The sequence below is a fragment of the Eretmochelys imbricata genome, chromosome 7 (assembly GCF_965152235.1).
Source record: "Eretmochelys imbricata isolate rEreImb1 chromosome 7, rEreImb1.hap1, whole genome shotgun sequence".
NCBI classification, from domain to species: domain Eukaryota; kingdom Metazoa; phylum Chordata; order Testudines; family Cheloniidae; genus Eretmochelys; species Eretmochelys imbricata.
This window is the reverse complement of record NC_135578.1, coordinates 108,369,013-108,389,987: the sequence shown is the minus strand read 5'-3', so window position 1 is coordinate 108,389,987 and position 20,975 is coordinate 108,369,013. Positions and strand designations below refer to the sequence as shown.

Genomic DNA, 20,975 nt, shown 5'->3' with positions numbered 1-20,975 from the left:
GGTAGAAAACAAATCATATGTTACATATGTAACATTTGTCCTGGGCTAATTTCAAGTTAAACTGCTGGTTTTCCCATTTGTTTCCATTCACAGTTCAACCAGCATAGTGATCAAGACTGGGATAACACTATTGACTCACCCTGATAGATAAATAGTTCATAATGGTACTGAAATGACCAATCAAATGTTACCCATATGCTGCTCTTTCTGTTTAGATGGATGCAGCTCCATATCTTCATCTTCCTCATAACTCCTCTTGTGGCGACTTGGAGTGTAGGATGTTGAAGGGCTAACTCGAGCCTGACTCGCACTAATATATGCGTATGATTAAGAATTAAGGACATCATCAAACTAATTTGAAAAAAGTCAACCAGAACAAGTAGCATTATCCAAATATTATTAGCCTGGCTATCTTGTTGGGTAAGATACTATTACAATAAGTGTGCAAATTGTACTATAGTGCTGTCCTATGATGAGGCATATCTAAATTAAGGAATTACCCTCTCATCCCCTCAAAATACTTTAAACGAGTTTATCATAATTAACATCTCTCAGGCTTGAACAAAGGATATTTCTTTCACCCACGCTGACTCTCCAGGCACCGGCACACAGTAGAAGGTCTGTCTCTCCAAAGTGACCGTTTGTGAAGAGTTTAAATCTATTTCCTGCTGAGGCTAGGATACCAGTAATAAATCATGAGGTTCAGGTTTTTAACATTGAACATATTTGTTTTTAAGTCATTACCTTACTTTGTCAGTAGAATTATGTACTTAGCCATAATGAGTTACAAGAAGTAGCTTCCTAATGAAACAATTTACTATCTAAAGCACAAAAATTAAGACTATAAAAACCTAAACACAATCCAGTGGTAATTTTAAACTGCACTTCATACAAGTTTTCCACATTTTGTTTAATCTTCTAGACCATATTTTTGGTGCCATAAGAAAACAAAGATATTCTTCTGAAGTTTTTACATGGAGGTTAGTGGGATATGATTTATTCCATTCTTTCAGTAAATGAATGGAAAATTTTTGGTGCTTTCAGCTGCTTTAACCCCTGTGGGCAGAAGTAATAATCATTCTTTAAAGGATTCCCTTACTATGGGTCAATAACTTAATGACATTCTTTGGTCTCAAATGCAATCTCAATGCAATTGCATGAACAATGTCAAAAAGCTCACATTTAAAAAAAATCATTCTTATTCAAGAATGTATGGAAAGAAAGAGTGATTATTAGTTAGTTACTCTCTATACTCCTGAGGGTATTCTGAGCCAAAAAATTAAAAATTCTGCAAATTTTATTTGTCAAATAAATGTGGAGGCTCCAGCATGGCACTGGGGAGCACAGGCCACTGGCAGCACAAAGGTAGGCTATCACTGAAGCTTCCTCTCCCTCCTTCCCCACCCCCCGGACTCAGCGGTGAGACTGCACCCAACCCTGACACAGCACAAGGACTGGTCCTGTCCCAGAAACACCCCAGGGCCCTGCCTCTCCATACCAGGTGCACCAGGTGTAAGCAGGCAGGCTCAGCAAGGCAGGATCCAAGTGGAGGGGCTTAGTGTGGAGGGATCCAGGTGTGTGTTGAGAGGGTTCTGTGTGGGGGATCTGGAAGCACGGAGGCTTGTTGGGGGGTTCTGGGTGCAATGGTAATGGGATTTTGCAGGTGGGTCCAGGTGAAGGTGGCTGGGGATCAGCTGGGGTGGGAGTTTGTGTGTGGGGATAAAGCTTGGCAGAGGAATCTGGGTGTGGGAGGCTCAGTGGGAGGTTTAGATGCTTGGGGAGTGGGGCTCATTGAGGGGTTCTGAGTGCACAGGGGTGAGGCTCAGTGGGAGGGACTGGGTATGACAGGGTCTGGATGCACAGCAGTTGGGCGAATGGGGGAGCAGGAAGCAGGGCGGGGGAAGTTTGCAGAGATACCTGCAACTGGGGGAGAAATCTGGGGGTTGGTCTGATGCGGCCCTGGATGTCGTGCAGGGGAAGAGGAAGTCCGATCTTCCCCAGCCTAGCCACAACTAGCAGCTGAGCCCGGCGGAGGGAAGGAGCTACTAGCCGGGTGTTCCCAAGTCTAACCCCCTTGCCCCTCTCTGTTGGCTGCCCTGGGCACCTGAAACATACTGCTGGGGAGGGTCACATGACTACTCTTGTGGCTTCCCTTTGCTTCACAGGAAGAAAGTCATTTTTCTTCAGGAAAGCAAAGAAATCTGCAGGGGATAAATTCTGCTCATGCGCAGTGGTGTAGAATTCCCCCAGGAGTATCTCTACCACACTTATGTGCCTCAACAGTAAGAGTGGCTTAAGTCTGCAGAACCTGCTTATAACCAGAAATTCAGATATATTTTGTAAAGTAGAATGGAAGCCTCAATTTTTTTCAATGCTTTGTAACAGAGATTGCAATTCTAGGACTAATAAAGTTATTCTATTTTAAAAAAAACCTTAACTGACTTCATTTTCAACGTTCTAAGACTATATTCCTTTAGGGAACATGCTTTGCCAGTGGTCTAACTTCTTGACGGGATTACTGGCCAAAATTCAATTCTTGGCCACAACTAAACTTCTGTACACAAAACTAATTTTAAGCGGCATGGAGATGGCTCAAGACCTGTGAGCCACAAGGAATGCTCCCCAAACCTGGAATTCACTTTGAATCCCAAGAGCTGTATATTTCCAGGAACTGAGCTGAAGGGTTGAAAAAATGATTAATACTGCACTTATACAATACTTTTCATATTAACTGCATTTTCCAGACAAGCAATCTTTACAACATTCCTGGTTTCCACAATTTTAAAGACAGAAAAATGGAAGTAGAGAAGGGAAGGACAAAGAGGTAGGTACAAATGTTGTCCATATTACTCTCTAAAAATAACACAGTGAAAGTGGCAGAGATGATACCTTGTTGACAAGAAAAGGGAAATCAACTGATTTATTTTAATTAATTTTAAGGCTCATTGCATATTTTCTTGGAGGTCACTGTAAGGAGGAGGAGGAGGAGGAGGAGGAGAGAGAATGAAAAGCTCAAATTTAATATAGTAAATTAAGTGCTAAATTCTTACATTGTACAGCATTGCACTACTTACCCCACATTCAGCTACATCTCTGTATTTACCAAAATGCAAAACCTGCCAAAAAAAAGCAATATGATAATTCTGTTCCTTTCAGAATCTTGACTCACATGAATTACTATTGATAAAAGAAACTAAGTCATTAGGCTAAAGTCCTTCCAAAAACATAACTGTGTAAACTTTTACTGTCTGTAGAATTCAAACAGAGAAGGGATTCATTTCAATTCCCACAGATCCCACAACATACTTGTTATAATTTCCACAACTATATCTACTTGTGGCAGATCACAATCAAAAATATAGTAAAATGTTACGTCCCTAATGCCACTTGAGTCTGTTGAAACTGAACTAATGTTATGCAGCCTTGGAATACTCAAGAGGTTCAGTTCAGTAGACAGAGAAGGGTAAAGACATGAATGAAGAAAAGTTAGTTCACCCCAAACATTTACCCTAACAATTCATCAGTATTTTACTTACACGTGTTTTAGTATTTGGGTCAATTGTTTCATAAACTCCCATGTAAAATTCAGGATCAAACATATCTTGAACCATGCAGCGGAATTTCACTAAACTGTTGGGCTTCAGGTAATGTAGGGGGACATCATTCAATGATGGTACCTTTAAAAAGTACGAACAAACATCAAATTAATATTAGATCTTATTTTAAACATGATCTATAAAATACTCATAAGCACCATGAAGGCAGTGGGATAATACAGAGATACCATCCCATATTTTAGTTACTATCCTTAGATCATCCAGCACCCCTTATTATTCACCTCAATCACTTCATTATTGTGAGCAAAATTAATCACCCTGGTCTGCTCACCAGGTAGTCAGTTAGGAGACTTAATTTTTTGCTCATCTGTCCTAACCCAACTGTGTAAAGCACATTTCCATCTCTAATTTTTGTACCTACCGTTGTTACAGGGAACAGTTGGGATTACTGTAATTAAAAGATTAGGAAAAGTGTATTTCTGTATGTTGTTCCAGTTCGTTTACTTTGGCCATTTGACAGCTTTGTGTATAATTAGTTTCACAGATTTGGTGAGGGTCAGTTGCACTTATATCCTGCTGCTGTTTCAACTTTGCTCTTTCCCAGGCTTTGATGTAAGTGAAGCTGAACAAGAAGGAAGGAAGGATTGGAGGTGGGCCTATTTTTAGTAGTGTTGCTCTTGGACCTTTAAGAGGGGCGTAAGAAAAACACTCTACAAATACTTTACAGAATTCTAGTGACATGCAGTTTAAAGGGCATTTTATCAGAAAACCGTTTTTTAAATTGTTGAATTAAAAAAAATTCAAGTTGACAGTTTCTCTTGAACCAGATTTCACTTTCAGCTGATGTCCCTTTTTGACACACTTGACACTATTACTCCTGAGGGAATTCTGTGCCACTGCCCATGAGCGGGATTTATGTCCCTCACAGATTTCTTTGCTTCCCTGCAGAAAAATGACTTTCTGATAGGGAAGCCACAAGAGCAGTCAGGCGACCCTCCCCAGCACTATGGTTCAGGTGCCCAGGGAAGCAGACAGAGAGGTAAATCACTGTGGGGCAGAGAGAGAGACTGGGAATAAAGCATCATACTTTATGAATTTTATTCAATAAGAAAATTAAAATTGTAAAAGTCACTGTCACAGGGAGGCTGGCCCTTTAGAAGGAGATGGATCTCAGCCCCAGCTGTGACACAGCTAACTCTCCTTCCAAGGCTGGGAAAATGAAGGTCATGTGACCCAAACAGGTCTGTGGGATAGACAAGGGAGCAGCCTCAGTAGCAAGAGACGAGGAGGAGAGACAGACTGAAGCAGAGGCTGAGGGATGCAGAGAACAGAAGAATTCTGCAGGAGCCCCTGAGACACCAAGGGAGAAAAGTCTCCAGGTAGGTAGGGCTGGGAGTGGCTTGCCAAAGCAGGGAAGACTCCAGGTAGAGAGACCTGGGAGTGGATTGATGAAGTATGGGAAAGGATGAATACATAAACTTTAATATATGAACTTTCAATATACTGACTTATAACTTTTGGACTTTGAGGACTTGATTTTGGACTTGTTTGTGATAAGAAGCTAGCCTAGTAAGAGGTTATTGGCTGCAAGAAAGCCTTAGTAAAATTACCGAGGAGCCCTAAAAGGAGGTAAGCTGATGTAGAAACACTCCAGGGCCACTCCATGCCATGAGACAGTGACTTTTTTCCATTTCATCAGGCCTGGCTGCCTTTTTGCTTAGCAACACAAGTGTAAAGTTTCACACACTGCAGGATGCACCTATCATGCAGAAGGTTTTTACAAATATCTTTATTTTTATTCATTTTCATAGGGGAAAAGCACAACTCTGAGTAATGGGAAACATGAAAGGAATAAGGCCATGTCATTGCAAAAACAAGTAAGATACTGCATACAACTCTTCTGATTATCAAAACATCCACAATTCCAAATGGCCAAGAAAAGGCAGCCAAAACACAGGGTTCCTTTAAGGTAAGGGAGGCTTTTCCGTATGGGATGACGTTACAATTGCAAAAAGAACATAGGTTGTCCAGGAAAACCAAACTGCACGTGACTTGAATGACAGCAGCACAAGCTATACTAGAAGTCTATTTGATTTTGAAAAATCAGGTCTTAGTTGGATTGCCAGATTGCGGGAAAATATCCACACTAAAATATGGTTATCAGAAAAGTTACCATGTACAACTGGAAACTTTTTACTAAACATCAAAACTTGTGTTTATTTTGAATCAGATCTGCTTGCTTTAAAATAAACAAATAAGGTTTTACTACTTTTAATCCTTTTACTACTACTAACTCTACTGGACCAACGTAGAGAAAGAGAGAGACAGAATTCTATTCCATCTTGTATATTATCAACAAAATTGTTCATTAACTTCCAATTGCAAAATCTTTTGATGCACAAGACAACTAACTATTTTCAGATTCCAAGCTGGGAAAAGTATCTTTTCTACCATTAAAGTGGCAGATTTGACCTGAAAGTTCCAGAGGGCCAATAAATATAGAAGTCAGTGTCAATTTTAGTCACCTTTCCGAGTAGGCCCATACTTTGAGGAATCAAGTTGCATTGCACCTTAAATTTGCAGATTAGGAGACTGTAGTAATCAGATTTCCAAACACAGCATAGGAATTTGGACGACACAAGAGGGTGCAGTTAGTGGGAGGTGTGAATTATTTTTGTACCTAACCAAACTGAAAGGCAGCGGTCATAACAGCTGGTTCTCCAAATCAGTTGAAGTGTCAAGTATTGCAGTAACAGATCCTGATCAGATGCTATGTTGCAGGAAACCACTCCAAACATTTGGAGTACAAAATGTATCTCCAATTTACAAGTAGTCAGGGCAGATTTTAATGCCTATACAAATACAACAGAAGACAGCATTTGTCAACTAGTGCCACCTAATGGAGCACATTTAGGTGGCATCCAGCAGTTTAGGTTCTGATTCAAAGTGCACTGAGGTTACTTCCATTGACTTCAACGCACTTTGAATCAGACCCTTACATATTTTGCTTTGTGTACAGGTTTTTCACATTTAAATAACTCTAATATAAACCAAAATTGGGCCTACAATCTCAACAGTGTCCCTTTCAGATAAGTATGAGCAAGTTCCACAAATGCATTTCTAAAGGACACATTTACCAAAAAACAGTAAGTCACTATAATAGAGGAACAAAAGGCAGGAGTTGGAAGGATGGAAAAAAACTCTAAACAATTCAATCAATTTTACCCAATTAGTTGCATTATTTTCTTTTAGCTTCTCTGTAAAGTATTCGGTTACTTTCTTCTCCCAGTCAGGACTTGGACCATTTTGAGCTAGAAAACAAACTGCATTAAGAATAGCAAGAGTACAGTACATTGGACTTCTACTCAGCACTCTGACAGCACTATGAGCAATCTGACACTCATTTTGAATCTGCTGATGTGAACTGATTTTTAAGGGGACTTTATCCCTACACAAATGTATATTATAACAACCTTGATGTCATTTGTCTCCTCTCATCTTTCTGTTATAACCTTAACAGAGGGATAAGGAAAATATGGACACTGTAGGTGGAGAAAAGCTCAGACACCATGGATTTCAAATACACTAGAAACTATTGGGAAGAGATGAGGGATTATCTTTTACCATTCCTTCTTACTGTGCATGCATGATTTTACTTTTGCGAAGTGTTTATTTCTGCATGAGCTCCTATACCAGTCATTAAGAAATCAGGAATTATGTTCTGGTTAAAATAAAGAGCTCCATTGGCATGTCCTTAAGTAGTGGTACTGGCAGTTGAGAACTGTATACCCAGTACCAGCAGGGCGATATAAACTCATATGGATTTTGCCTCATTTTACGGTCTATGTAGTGCTGGGCATCAAACAGAGCTTTAAGTATCATTTTTCAAAATGCAGTTTCTAACACTGATTGGCTGGTGCTAGAGCTTATTAGACCGATGTTTACAATTCTAAACAAGAACATGTTTTAGAAACACCTAGCATGCATTGGCTCTGTCCACACTAGCTCACTCAACTGTTATGTATACCTTCTTAGCTGGGACAGAATTAAAGGCATAGCTTCTTAAATTGGAGTCCAATGTAGACAGGGTCCCAAATTATACATGATGTACATGCACCTCATCAGGAAGTCCTTGAAATTAGATCCTTTCTAGTCCACCTCAGCTGCCTTCATTATTTCTTTTTACTACTAGCTGCCCTCACTCCTCACTTCGGACACCAGGAGATATTTAGAGCGTGTACCAATGATTTCCTGAGTTGCTTCTTCAGCAAAGTTTTATATTGCATAGCTCTATTTTCCTGTATGGTAAAATCATCCCTCCTCCTTTCCCTCTAGATGAGCCCACAGTAGAATTTGGAGAGTATTACAACAGACTGATTCAAGAACTTCAACCATCGCTTCCTATCACCACCCATGAACTGTCTTACTCTTGCAATACTTTTTTCAACATTATAAAGGTTTCCTTCAAGACATGTAAACATGAAGAAACTGCATTCCAAATGCATCTTTTCAGAGGAAGTGTGAGACTTTTTTATGAGAGGAGGATTGCAGCACAGTGAGATTATTAATGCAAAAGGAACAGACTACAGTAAGTAATGGTGCATTCACATCTTGGGCACAAGTGAACGTGCCTGCCTTGCCCTGTCAGGTCCCTCATTAGGAAGGAGACTCCTTCACTTAAAGTAATATTTAAAGTCTTTGGTAAGAAAATAATGTTGCTGTGTCAGGAGACTTTTTGAACATCTGTCTCGGCTGCCCGACAGCTCTGCTAGTTACAGACAGCAACTCTCCCCCACAACATTTCTAGCCGGGCACTTTCCCCAACATGCCCCTTGCCCAGTGTCTCTATTTTCTGGTTATTTTAAGGCACAAAACAGTCCCCAGCACGATTCTGCACCCCAGTGTTGTGATCGCTTCCAGGCTCGGTCTTGCACCAGAAACACCCACCGCCGCAGCCGGCTTGGCCCCCGTCCTCCCGGGCTGGGCTACTCCGCTCCTTCCGCGCGCCGCCGACCCGCCCCGAGCCCCGCCAAGCGGGCAGAGTCGCCCCCTTCCCTGCGCCTCGCCACCCGCTGCCGCTCCCCGGCGCGACCCTGGCACCCCTCAGGGGCCCCCCCGCCCCGGCCCGCCGCTCGCCCGCCCGCCCGCCGCTTCCCCTCCCCGCAGCCGCCCCCAAGGCGCCCTGGGCGCCCCATTATTCGGCGTCCCCCGCCGCCCCCCGGGCCCTGCCCCGCTGTGTCTTCTCCCGCCAGCCGCGGCGCCGCGCCCGGCCGCCCCGCTCTCACCGAAGATGCCCTGCACGATGCTGAGGGGGCTGTTCAGCCAGTCGGCCACACACGGCATCGCGCGGGCCGGGGCGGGCGCCCGGCGGGACTCCCCAGGCCCTGCAGCTCGCGGAGAGGGGGCCCTGCGCCCCGCCGTAGCCACGCGCTCGCCCGCTCCCGGAGATGGGTCCCGAACTTCCGGCCCAAGCTGCCTCCCGCGGCGGCAATGGCGGCGGCCCGGCCGGCCCCGCCCCTCTCGCCCCGACGCTGCCGCGTGAGGTGCGGGTGGGTCCCAACGCCGCCATCTTGGAGCCGGGCAGCGCTGCGGGCGGAAAGGGCCGCGCTGGCTGCTCCGGCTGTCCGGGGGGGAGACGTGGAAGAGCCGCAGCGATGGCCGCCACGAAGCCGCCCGGGCCTGGTTCTGCTAGCGGCACCAACCTGCTCTTCTCCTCCTCGGCGACCGAGTTCAATTTCACGGTGCCCTTCATCCCGGTCAGCCAGGCCCCCGCTGCGCCCCCGGGGCCCGCTCTCCTCGGCGCAGGTACGCGGCGCCTGGCGGGGCTGCCAGGGGGGAGCCGGCCGGGGGATACTGGGGAGGCGCATTGCTGGAGGGGAAGTGTCTGGGATAGCTCGAGTGGTGGGGTGAGGGGGATGAGATGGGGGGACGACACGGTGTTGGGGGTAGCTGGAGGGAAGGGGGGATGAGATGGGGGCCCTAGTGGGGGGGAACACGGTGTTGGGGGTAGCTGGAGGGAAGGGGGGATGAGATGGGGACCCTGAGGGGGACGACACTGTGTTGGGGTAGCTGGAGGGAAGGGGGGGTGAGATGAGCGCCCTGGTGGTGTGGGGGAACATGGTGTTGGGGGTACCTGGTGGGAGCAGGGAAGAGATGGGGGCTCTGGTGGGGGAACACGGTGTTGGGGGTAGCTGCAGGGAAGGGGGGATGAGATAGGGGGCCCTGGTGGGGGGGGAGGCATGGTGCTGGAGGTAGCTGGGATGGTGGTGGGGGACCTCGTGGGAGAAATGGTGTCGGGGTGGTGGGGGAAGGAGATGGGAGAAGGCATTGGAGCTGGTGGAGTAGTGGGGAGATGAGATGGGGTCCCTAGTCGGGGAAGGGTGTCAGGGGTAGCTGAGGGCATGAGAGGGGAAGGCATTGGAGCAGGTGGGGTGGTGGTGGTGGGGGGAATGGTGCCAGGGGCAACTAGGGGGAGGGGGATGAGATGGGGGCCCTGGTGGAGGGGGACACGGTATTAGGGGTAGCTGGAGGGAAGGGGGGATGAGATGGGAGCCATGTGGGAGAAATGGTGTTGGGGTGGTGGGGGGAGTAGGAGATGTGGGAAAGTGTTGGGGGTAGATGGAGTTGTGGTTGATGGGTTCAGGGGTGCAGCAGATTGGGGAGGTGACCACTCAGTTCAGACCACTTTTTGTTATCTAGTGTCATGTTAGTACAGGTTGCTGCCCTTTTCCCCTATTTCATCAGCAATGTCCTGCAGCATCCTGCGCTGTGACACACAGATGTGATTTTTGTGCCATGAATAAAAACTCTGTGGAGAGCTGCTCCCTAAAAATAAGTTTTTCTCTGGATCTTTCATTTTCTTCAGAGATATGTGCTTACTGTGTTCACTAGGGTTAGCACCAGGAGCAGAAATTAAATGGGGGTATGTATTCAGTTGAAAGGGCCTCCTACTGTTACATCAGTTCTGGAAGCCTTCCTGGATGATCCTGAATGGAGGGTAAATTGCACCACTTTATATGTGGTCAGAAGGGAAACACCATTTCTCTTTTCACTTTTCTACTTTGAGTCTCTCTGTGGTAGTAGATCCCGGAACTATATGTCCTGCTCTTTCCTCAGGCAGCAAGAAGGCAGACTTCAATCACTATATTTCATACCTGCTCAAAGAAAACTTTCACTGGTGTGAACTGAGTTGTTGTTTGGCCTTACCCTCCTTCTCATAGTGGGGTTCTTTATGTTGTTGTACAGCTGTAGTGCTAACTTTCATTTCAAGCCCCTTTTTTGAGTTTCTTAAAAAACTTTATGGAAAAGTTCTCTTCGGTCTGAAATGTCTTATGCATGTTCTCATCCCTGAAGTGTGTCATTTTGCTGTAGCTTTGGGAGGGGGCTGTTTAAGGAAGAAACATTTTTTTCCCTTTTGTCAGTTCCCTAACTGAAAATAATAGTGCTTGTTTGAGCTATTACAAATTGTTTGGATGCTTTCATGCACAAGAATAACTAATGTTTCCCAGGTTTACATACACAGGCTAGAAATCCCTTCAGCCTGGGACCATCACTTCCCCCAGTTCAGTCTTTGTTCCTCAGGTGTTTCCAGGTGTATTGTTGTAGGGAGAGTGTGGTACCATCACTTACTGGAAAGCTCTTTTGCTCTGACCTAGGTCAAACATTCCCAGTGTGTAGTGCTATCTCTGAGAGGTTTCTATTGTATGCAGTTCCTGGGGTAATCCTTGTGCTTGTGTGCATTTCCTCAATTAGCCATTAACATTGTTTGGCCTTTTTACTGTTGTACCTGAAAGGCTGCTTGTGGGTGTTTTCAACCTCAAAACATGTTTCAGTAACACATAACCTAGCTAAACTTCATAACTTCAGATACTATGATAGCATATACAATCCAACGAGATATTAATGTCTCGCAGATTAAGACTTTTAGAGTGATGCCTCACAAGGCGTACTTTGTGTAAAACATATCCTAATTATATAACGGGTGAATAAGGGCATGCCGCGGTGTCACACAGGGATCCACGTACACAGAACAGCTTCCGAGTTAGAGCCTTCATTTTCACAGCAAGGTATGTGAGAGAGGAAATCTTTGAGGTCCGAAACCATCTAGGTTATTATAATTGGTAATCAGCTTCTGGAATTGCAATAAGTGAATTGACAGCTAATACTGGAAGTAACATATTCTCATAAATCTATCACATCCTCAAAGGCCAGCAGTTGTGTTTTGTTGTCCACATCTGAGAGGAAAGGGTATACAGTAGAATCTCAATTTTTATGAACAGCAATCTTACGAACCACCAGTTATGCAGAGCATTTTTCCTCACAGGGAAAAAAAAAAGCATATAAGGAAAGTGGTGTTGATTAAAAACAAGTCAACATCTCTCTATATTCTGTTGCCTTTGATGCATTGGAAATAACTTGGTGGTGGTATGGAGGACAAGAAGAAACCAATGCAGTGTGTCTTACTGCAGCTTATAAACTGTGCCTGCTTTAATTCTGAGATGTTAAATTTTATGAAGTCTTCAGTTAGTTTGTAAATAGGGATTCTACTGAAGTTTCTTGGACAGCTGCAGATAAAAGAATCTGTGTCATCATTGGGAGCAGAGATGAGTTCAACAAGATCCCAAGATGAGGCAGTTCTTTTACTGATGGCCTTGGTTGAGGATGTGGCCATGACTCCTGTTAAATGATGAAGGCTGCAAATGAAAAGGAAATGAGTAGTTAATATGCAGTATAGTTTTATATAAAATATGTGAACAAGATTGAACCTGTGCTCAGTCCCTTTTTCTTTTAACATATTATTTGCATATTATACAAAATGCCAGCCTGTCTTTATACTCCAATTTAGTGTTTAGTAAAGCTAAATGAAAACAATTTTTTGCTTAAAAATCCCCCAAAACTTGTCATCAGGAACTTTTTTTTGGTCTTTCATAGAAAGACATGTTAGGTCTCCTATACAGCGCTGTTTGGAAGGAATAAGAGTCGGGTGTTTTACTTGTAGGTATTTGGTAAAAAGTTTGAAATGTCTTGTCTTTTTTCTCCCATATCAGTAATTATTATAGTTCATAATAGTCTATATTTTACATGTGATAAGGCGGGGGTGGGCAAACTACGGCCTGCAAGCTGTTTTCATAGAATCATAGACTATCAGGGTTGGAAGGGACCACAGGAGATCATCTAGTCCAACCCCCTGCTCAAAGCAGGACCAATCCCCAATTTTAGCCCCTGATCCCTAAATGGCCCCCTCAAGGATTGAACTCACAACCCTGGGTTTAGCAGGCCAAGTTTTAAGCCGGCCAGTGAGCTGCACCACACGGCTCAGCCCCGCTCTGGACTGGGTCTGGAGCCACACCACGCTTGACGTAAGCGCTGCACGGAGCCTGCACCTCTGAGCCTCTCCCCATGCCCCTACCCCAGCCCTGATCCCCCTCCTGCTCTCCAAACCCCTCAGTCCCAGCCCAGAACACCCTCCTACATCCCAAACGCCTCATCCCCAGCCCCACCCCCAAGCCTGCACCCCCAGCTGGAACCTGCACCCCTTCCCACACCCCTACCCAAGCCCTGATCCCCCTCCTGCCCTCTGAACCCCTCGGTCCCAGCCCAGAGCACCCTCCTAAACCCCAAACGCCTCATCCTCAGCCCCACCCCAGAGCCTGCACCCCAACCCCAATTTTTTGAACATTCATGGCCCGCCATACAATTTCTATTCCCCGATGTGGCCTTTGGGCCAAAAAATTTGCCCACCCCTGTGATAAGGAATTAAAAATATAACCTAGAGATAAAAAATGTAGCAGTTATGGGAGTTTTCAAAGAGAAAGTTACATGTCTACAGACTGCACATAAATAGTGCTTATCTTGATAATCATAGTTGAGTTCCTGGTTCCTTTTGACTGGATTGGAAATTAATATACTGAAATGTGTCACTTCATTGACAATGCTTGTAAAGTGCTCGAGGAAAACAGGAAATTACAGGCAAAACTTTCTAATTTGTACTAGTTACTGGGAAACTCGTGGATTGAATTTTTCAAGTTCACTTCTTTGCTAACAAATAGGGATAAAAATTCAAGAGTTACAGCATAATGACAAAAGAGACAGATGCACAAATTCAGGCAGAAGAGATGAAAAACAGAGGAGAAGAGGATGGAAAGAATTGAAAGGCATATCTGAAGGTGCCCTGCACCACTTTTTCCATTGAGATTTAGTGATGCTAAATGTAATGGTTAGTTTTAGTAATTAAGGGCCTGTATCTTTTGATAAACTTCATTTGGCATAAGTGGGTATTGTTTTATGATTTGAGAGTAGTATATAAGCATAACTTTGTGCCCTACGCCTTAATTAAAAATTCAGTTTGGCCTTCACCACATAGTGGTTCACATACTTGGTTGGTTTTTAATTCCGTTTTGGAAGTGCATAATATAATGTCCAAAGGTGAGAGAAACTCACAAATGTAGATGAAGTAGACTGGAACCACAAGACATAATGTCACTCTTTTATGAGGGGAAGAAACTCATTTCAGTACAGCCTACCTTACTGATGGCAATTGTTTGTGTTAGCATGTAGTATTTAAAAAAAAGTTATTAGGGCAGCTGCCTTTGAGAACCAGTCTTCTTTCTCTTTGGATTATCAGTGGATTCCTCTCCTCTTCCTCAGTGCTCTATCGTATTGTGACCTTTCTTGGCTGCAAATTGATCTATGTTGTTAGAGGTTGCAAACAGCTGTCGGTATCTGAGTTGCATTCTTGTCTATGGTTGAGTGGAGCATGAGCAAAAGTGGCTTTATGGAATGATTTTTCCTCACAGCCTGTGGGGTCATTTTTAGCTCCCAGTGTAACTTAGAACAGTCTCATTGTTTCTCTAAATTGTGTTGGCTGCTAACAGCCTTTAAGGGGCTGTTCTACGTGCCAGGGATTGCTGACGTGCAACGATGCTGAGACCATGCCCTAGACGTTCTCCAAGCACGTGAGGGCTAGCTAAGCTGACTCTGAGGGGTCTTGTAATTCCTCTGTTTTGTGTTGCTGGAGCATTGCAAAGCAGGAGCTATGAGGGACAAGGGTCTGGCCTTTGATTTATAATTGTTTTCAGTGTCCAAGTTATTATGTACTCACTGCAGGTGAAACTCACATGATGAAGAGGACCAGTGCAAGGTTCCATGCCATTTAAGCCCTCTGCTGGGGCTGCCCAGAGTGGGGCTCCTGTACTCCTTTTGTACCATAGAGCTAATTTCTGCACCAGTCTTGCATAGAGGGTTTAAACAGAATTGGGGCCCTCACTGCACTGCGCTGATGGGATGGAGAGACTACAGACCTGCATTCTGTCTCTGTGTTTGGGTGTGGGGGGTGAAGAGATTTTGCTTCCCATCTTCTCAAACTCCCACATAAAACCTGATGGCTTAGACTTTATGCAAATGCAGTCACTTGCTAAATGACTTTTACTGGTGAGTTTTGTACTCACTAACTTGTTAGATGGGACCCCTTCAGGATTTGTATTTAAGGCAGGGGACAGAATGAATTTCTGGCATGGCCTGTTCTAAGGGAATGTCCCTAAATGCTACTTTTGGACTTGATCTTGAAATCCTACCAATAAGGAAAAAGGTGACCTTGGGTTAAAGGTCAGTGCCACACAGTGAAGGAGAAGGGAACTAAATTAATTATTCTGTTTGTAGCTGGCAGGAAGTTGGATGCTGTTGGGAGCTTTTCCCAGATAAGGAAGCTAGAGGCAAGATTTCACAGTCATACTTTATTTTCTAACTGGCTACTGTGAGGTTTCTTGTTCTTTCCTCAGAATCAACTGGTATTGGACGCTGTCAGAGATAAGATACTTGAATAGGTGGACCACTGCCCTGATCCGGTATTGTGGTTCATGTGGTCTTTCACTGTAGGTTCTTTCATATACTTACTTACTTGTCTTAGAAGTTTTATCTATCTGAGGCATGTTCATATTTATCTCCTGATTATGTGATGATTCTCAGCCTTCCAATTGAGACACACCCTATTTAGTGTTGATGTTGGTTAAGATGGGACAAATCCGTGGTGGATCATTCTTGAAAAAACAACAACCTGCCTTTGGACCAAAAGGACCACAGAAACAGAGTGGAGGTAATACGAGTGGGTACTTGCACAAAGCAGAGTGCCAGCCTAGCATACAGGAAACCAGATAGCAAAAGTGTCCCTTGTTTTGCCCCTTTTTACCTCCTCTCTTCTTGTTTCTTATGTTGCTCACCTCTCTGCTAAGGCTTCTATATTAACAAATACTCACCTGCATGTTCGTGTCTCTTCTTTCTTCCACAGCGCTCTCCAACAAATATACCCTGCAGAATGGTGTCCAGCTTCATCTCTTAGTATTATTGTACTGTTACTTTAAAGACTTTTGATATTTCAAAATCTAAGGTTTCTCTCACCTTCCTTAGCTATTGCATAGGTTAGTCCAAGGGTCAGTGTAGTACATTGCCATATCTCAGTGGCAAAGGACATATCTGATGCATGGACCTTCTTATTTTAAAATAACCAAACATTTTTCTATGGAAACTCAGAAAAGGAAAGGTCTGGATTTTTATTGGAATAGGAAGTTTTGATTCTGAGTCTTTTTAGTTGCAGGCTATGATGTCCAAAATCCAAAGTATAAGACTCCAACTTATATAATACGTGCTAAAGAAATCAGGTAAAGTGTGCAAACAGTTAAGGAGCTGCCATCAATGGGGTTGCTCCCTATAGCCAATGAAATAAAGGGTAAAAAAAAAAAAAGTGTGTGTGTGTGTAGCATTTCAGAAGAGAACCACACATATAAAGTTGCTTTGGTGGGTTTAGCAGCCTTGCCCTTTCCAAAAATCAGTAAGAGGCAATCAAAGTCTGCAGCGGAGTAATGAATAATGGTGGAAGTAATTTTCTGAACTGTAGTGCTACTTGAAAGAAAATTTGGAAACTGGGAGGATTGAGTTCATCACCCCCCAGATTAGGCTATGACTACAGTAGTGTTACAGTTCTTTTTGTAATGAGGCTGTGGCATGCTCATTATGGCTGAATTGTATCTGTGCCGTAATGTTTCACAAGACTGCCCTACATTGACCTCATTTCCATGTCCACAGCTACTTAACTACCCAACCAAGTTTGCATCCATGCTTTATGGGAAAGTATGGGTTGTGTGCACAGAGGCCAAGCAACACCATCAACATTATGTTGAAAGCTCGGAGGATGGAGAACTAGCCAATCAGTTATACAAGCTCTGTTAAGCAACTTGTCTAATGTAATGAAATAAATGCTATGACCTGGCTGCAGGAAAACAATTGGACATTGGTAGGAGCATCATGCAGTTAGCAGCAACTTCCATTAATCGAATATAAACCATGTTGTGGTGTGGACACTAAACATATTTAGATCCAACCATGTCACTAATTGTTTAGAAACTTATCTCAAAGTTATGTTGCTGACTTGTGGGAGGGGAAGGGGGAGCTTTTGCCAAGCTGCTCCAAAATGTTCATGTACTCTGGAACTTGCTTCCCACTGGAATACAATAGAGTCAGAGTAAGTTCTCCTTCCATGCACATCTGTTTATACTGGCTTTTTCTTAGGAGGTGGAATGAGTTCAAATGGTCGTCCTTTTGCAGGTGGAGGAAAATAAAAGGGAGTGAAGTTCTTATAATGTAACTTTTATTTACTGCTAGATTAAATTTTTTTTGTATTTGCAAGTACGCCTGGGTTGGTATGATAAGCATGTTGTAAATAAGAGGAATTCAGATCTAAGGCTAACAATCTAGGATTTTTAATTAACTCAGATTGCTTTGTCTGTGTTTCTAAAATGGACTATAAAATTATTCAAATGTTTTTGGAGACTTACTACCTTCTAGTGCATAGCTTGTTTAACCTTCATGAATTTGGGGCCTAAATTGTGCCAAAACACTTAACATAAGCAAAATATTGGACATAGTTTATACTATTATAGAACAGTTTCAGACTGTAGAGCAAATGATAAAATTCCTTAGAATAGCTCCATTAACCATTACTCTGTGTTTCAATGCAGATGATTCCACAGATGTTGGAGAAGAGGACAGCTTCTTGGGCCAGACTTCTGCTACTCCTAATCCACCACAGACTTTTAGCTATTTCTCCCAGGTACCTAGTAGCAGTGATCCTTTTGGAAGCATAGGGCAGCCACCCTTAACAACAGTGACACCACCTGTTGGGCCATCAACCTTCTCCAAGGGTCTAACTTCTCTCCCACTCTTGCCTGGATCACAAGAGGGGCAGAATGCTTTTTTGCCAAGTGTTCCGAAGTCACAGCCATCTTATAGTGCACCACCTACTTCCCGCATGGGAATCAGTGCTTATCAGACTCCTCCAGAGAGTTGTCCCCCACTTGCAAACTTTTCTACTCCTCCCCATGGAGCACCGCAACAAGGATATAACCCATATCGCCATACCACCTTAAGCAGTAGAGCTAATCCTTACATAACTCCACCACAGCTGCAGCAGATTCAGACACCAAGCCAGCTTGCCCAGCCACCACCCTCTGTACCGCCTATCCACATGTATCAGACACCTCCAGGATCATTGTCACCGGTATGCGAATGATCTTTGATTTCTTGGTGTTAATATAGAATTATTTCAGATTGTTCTATTTTAATTATATTTTTCCCTAACCATAGTCTTAATTTTCTCTGTTTTATTTCTGCTTCATGTTGCCCTTTAACAGAGTAAGAGAATCTTGAGTCCTTTTGACCTCTAATATCAAAATGTCTTCACTGATCTAGGACCAGTACTTTGGGAAAGTTTACTTTATACTAAGTGACATCTTTAAAGCCACATGATTTTAGCGGCTAGACTATGTAACAGATAAAATCCTGAATTCCTGGGTTTCATATGGTGAAAAGCATTCGTTTCTAGCTCTTATGATTCTCAAGATAGTGTTTTTACAATCCATTGGTTTTGGAGGACAAGCTGGTAGTCAGAATGATTTCAGTTTTAAAGGGATGTTAGGTTAAACATATCTTCTTACACAAATTTTTCTTGCCTCTGTTGCTCACTAGGGAAAGAGGAATAGAAAGGTATGTGTCTATAAGTATATATAACATTTCCAAGTTAATGTTGCCTGAACAACCTTAGCTTTTGGAATTTGAAATATTTTGACTTTCTGAATGCTTGAACTTGCCACCTTTTCTCACATTAACATGAGGTCGAAATCTTTGGTCCCCTTGATGGCAATGGGAAAAACTCCCTTTTTGCAGTTTGGGCCTGATCCTGAGAGGTCATCAGCATCCACAACTCCTATGAAATCTAAATTGAGTTTAGCCACAGTGCTTCTCAGAATCAGGTCTTAAATTTTCTGAGTCACTGGGTAAGGATCCACTTGTCCAGATTCATTTGCAGGATTGGGGCCACAGATTGTGTGTTCTTTGAACCCAACAAGTACAAGCCATTCACTGAAGTTAGCTGTGAACACTTGCATTGGTGGATCCATGTTTAAGAGAGCAGCTAACAACGTATAGATATGTATTTGGTGCTGGTAGGAAAGACACATAAGATAACATGCTGAGCCTGAATTTTCAAACTTCAAACATTTATTTTAAAACATTTTTTTCAAATGAAGGAAAGCACTTAGGCCATGACAAATTTGAAACTTTAGCAGTTTTAGTTGATTACTTTTTCTGAGAAGAGAAAAAGTCAGATCTTTAACTTGAAATAAGATGGATTTTTAAAACACCATCAGGTGGACATCCTGTAAAAGTTGTATGCCAAAAAGTTAATATTTTAGAAAGAGGGAAGCATATGAGAATGACGAGTGAGAATAATCTCCTAAATGAGATATAAAATATACGCAATAAACATAATTTGAGACTGAGATACTTGAATCATCTGTAATAAATCTAGTGTATTTTCAGTTTCCTCATTCGCAGCCGCCACTGCCATCACCATCACAACCACTGCAAGCCCCCAGACCTGCAGGTCCACTGGTGCAGGCACCACCTGTTTTGCTACAGAACCAATATGAACCAGTTCAGCCCCACTGGTTTTACTGCAAGGAGGTGGAATACAAACAAATATGGATGCCATTCAGCATTCTAGATTCTGTAACACTAGAAGAAGTTTATAACTCTGGTAAGCAGTGAAACTTTCTTTACATCTTATTCTTAGATTGTGGCTGCTTGCCATTGAATGTGAAGGTAGATGCTAGAGTTCTGTGGCTCATTTATAAAGATGAAGAAGGAGTACTGTGAGAATGTTGGGTGTTGGCTTATACTGAGAAGATAAATTTGAACCAATCTTTTTTACTAATCCAGAGGTTTACTAGGTTGGAAGTCTGCTACTTGGCATCATTACTATTGAGGCTTACAGGTCTAATATATATGTAACCATCCCACAATAACAAACTCACTGTGCTGCATTTCTCTGTGATTGTATGCACTATATTTTTTTCTTATCTCTGCCTTACATCTTCATTCTTGTGAGTGGGCAAAATGTCAATTTTGAGGGTTGAAAATAATAGAGCAGAGTACATATTGGTCTTTCAGAAAAGAGGCGGTTGGTCTAACGATTAACCCTATCCACCTTGACAGCCATGTCTCTCTCATTTATTTTTGCCAGTAATTGGACATAAGAAATCGGTCAAGTTTATAAGAAGTTATTTTCAAGGATCTGATTGAAACAAAGTTATAATGGGAAATATGGCAAAACATTCCACTGGCACTAAAGACCTTTCCATTAGAAAGTAGCAATGCTAGAAGGGTGTGATTTCAAATGGATTTACTTATCTTGATATCTTAGCCTTTACAGACTGATGGCCCAACTTTATTGGATGGTTATTAATGAAAAAATGGAAGTTATTAGCTGATTCTAGGTATGTGTGGGTGTAGATTAGGGTGGAATGGGGTGGTGGTTTTGCAAAATACTACTAAGTGGAATGAGATCTGTTGCACATAATCAAGCGGTGAGAGTAAACTTTCAGCGCTCAATTTGTTACACACTACAGTAAGAAAGGTAATTGAATCTGAGAGGTGGATACAGAATTAGTATTGTTATACAATATGTAGAGAAAATTTCTTTCATCTTGACTGTTGATTGAGGAACTTGCCTGTTCACTGTTGTTCTGATGCCTTCCAAGTTTTCCTATTATTTCTCCTCCTGTTTGCCCTACTTCCTTTTGTGGTCTGTTTTCATTTTCCTGTTCTGTCCATCCTGTGGTGCTGTGCTTTCCACAGATTCCACTCACTTCAGTGTACCAGTAGGCATCTGAAACTGACTAGAATCCTTATCTTTGAGGCACTTCACTTCATAGATCAGGATAGTAGTATATTTTACTTTGCTCTCAGCCTACTGCATTTCATAATGGAATGAAGTGGAGTAACTGTAGAAAGTGGCACACCACAGTATGTCCAAATAGGTCTTTTCCCATTTTCACTAACAACCTTTGTTCAACAGAAAAAACAAGTACC

The 20,975-nt window shown here is 43.0% G+C and overlaps 2 protein-coding genes across 4 annotated transcripts in view; one reads left to right on the top strand and one right to left on the bottom strand.

Annotated features, from left to right (window-relative positions):
• Window positions 1-8,975, bottom strand: part of MCMBP (minichromosome maintenance complex binding protein) — a 32,773-nt gene extending 23,798 nt beyond the window's left edge. For 2 of the 3 annotated variants that reach the window (XM_077823026.1, XM_077823028.1), the window contains exons 1-6: window positions 8,843-8,971; window positions 6,783-6,880; window positions 3,537-3,677; window positions 3,075-3,116; window positions 573-674; window positions 192-321 (exon numbers count right to left, since the gene is read on the bottom strand). In XM_077823026.1, the coding sequence (XP_077679152.1) occupies window positions 192-321; window positions 573-674; window positions 3,075-3,116; window positions 3,537-3,677; window positions 6,783-6,880; window positions 8,843-8,900 (571 nt within the window). In that variant the 5' untranslated portion in view covers window positions 8,901-8,971. Of the gene's footprint in view, window positions 1-191; window positions 322-572; window positions 675-3,074; window positions 3,117-3,536; window positions 3,678-6,782; window positions 6,881-8,842 lie in introns of all 3 variants that reach the window. The other variant, XM_077823027.1, reaches the window with a different exon arrangement.
• SEC23IP (SEC23 interacting protein) overlaps window positions 8,859-20,975 on the top strand; it is a 38,185-nt gene continuing 26,068 nt past the window's right edge. Inside the window, 4 exon segments of the mRNA XM_077823025.1 lie at window positions 8,859-9,071; window positions 9,073-9,362; window positions 17,567-18,105; window positions 19,425-19,641. Coding sequence (XP_077679151.1) covers window positions 8,860-9,071; window positions 9,073-9,362; window positions 17,567-18,105; window positions 19,425-19,641 — 1,258 coding nt within the window. The 5' untranslated portion in view covers window position 8,859.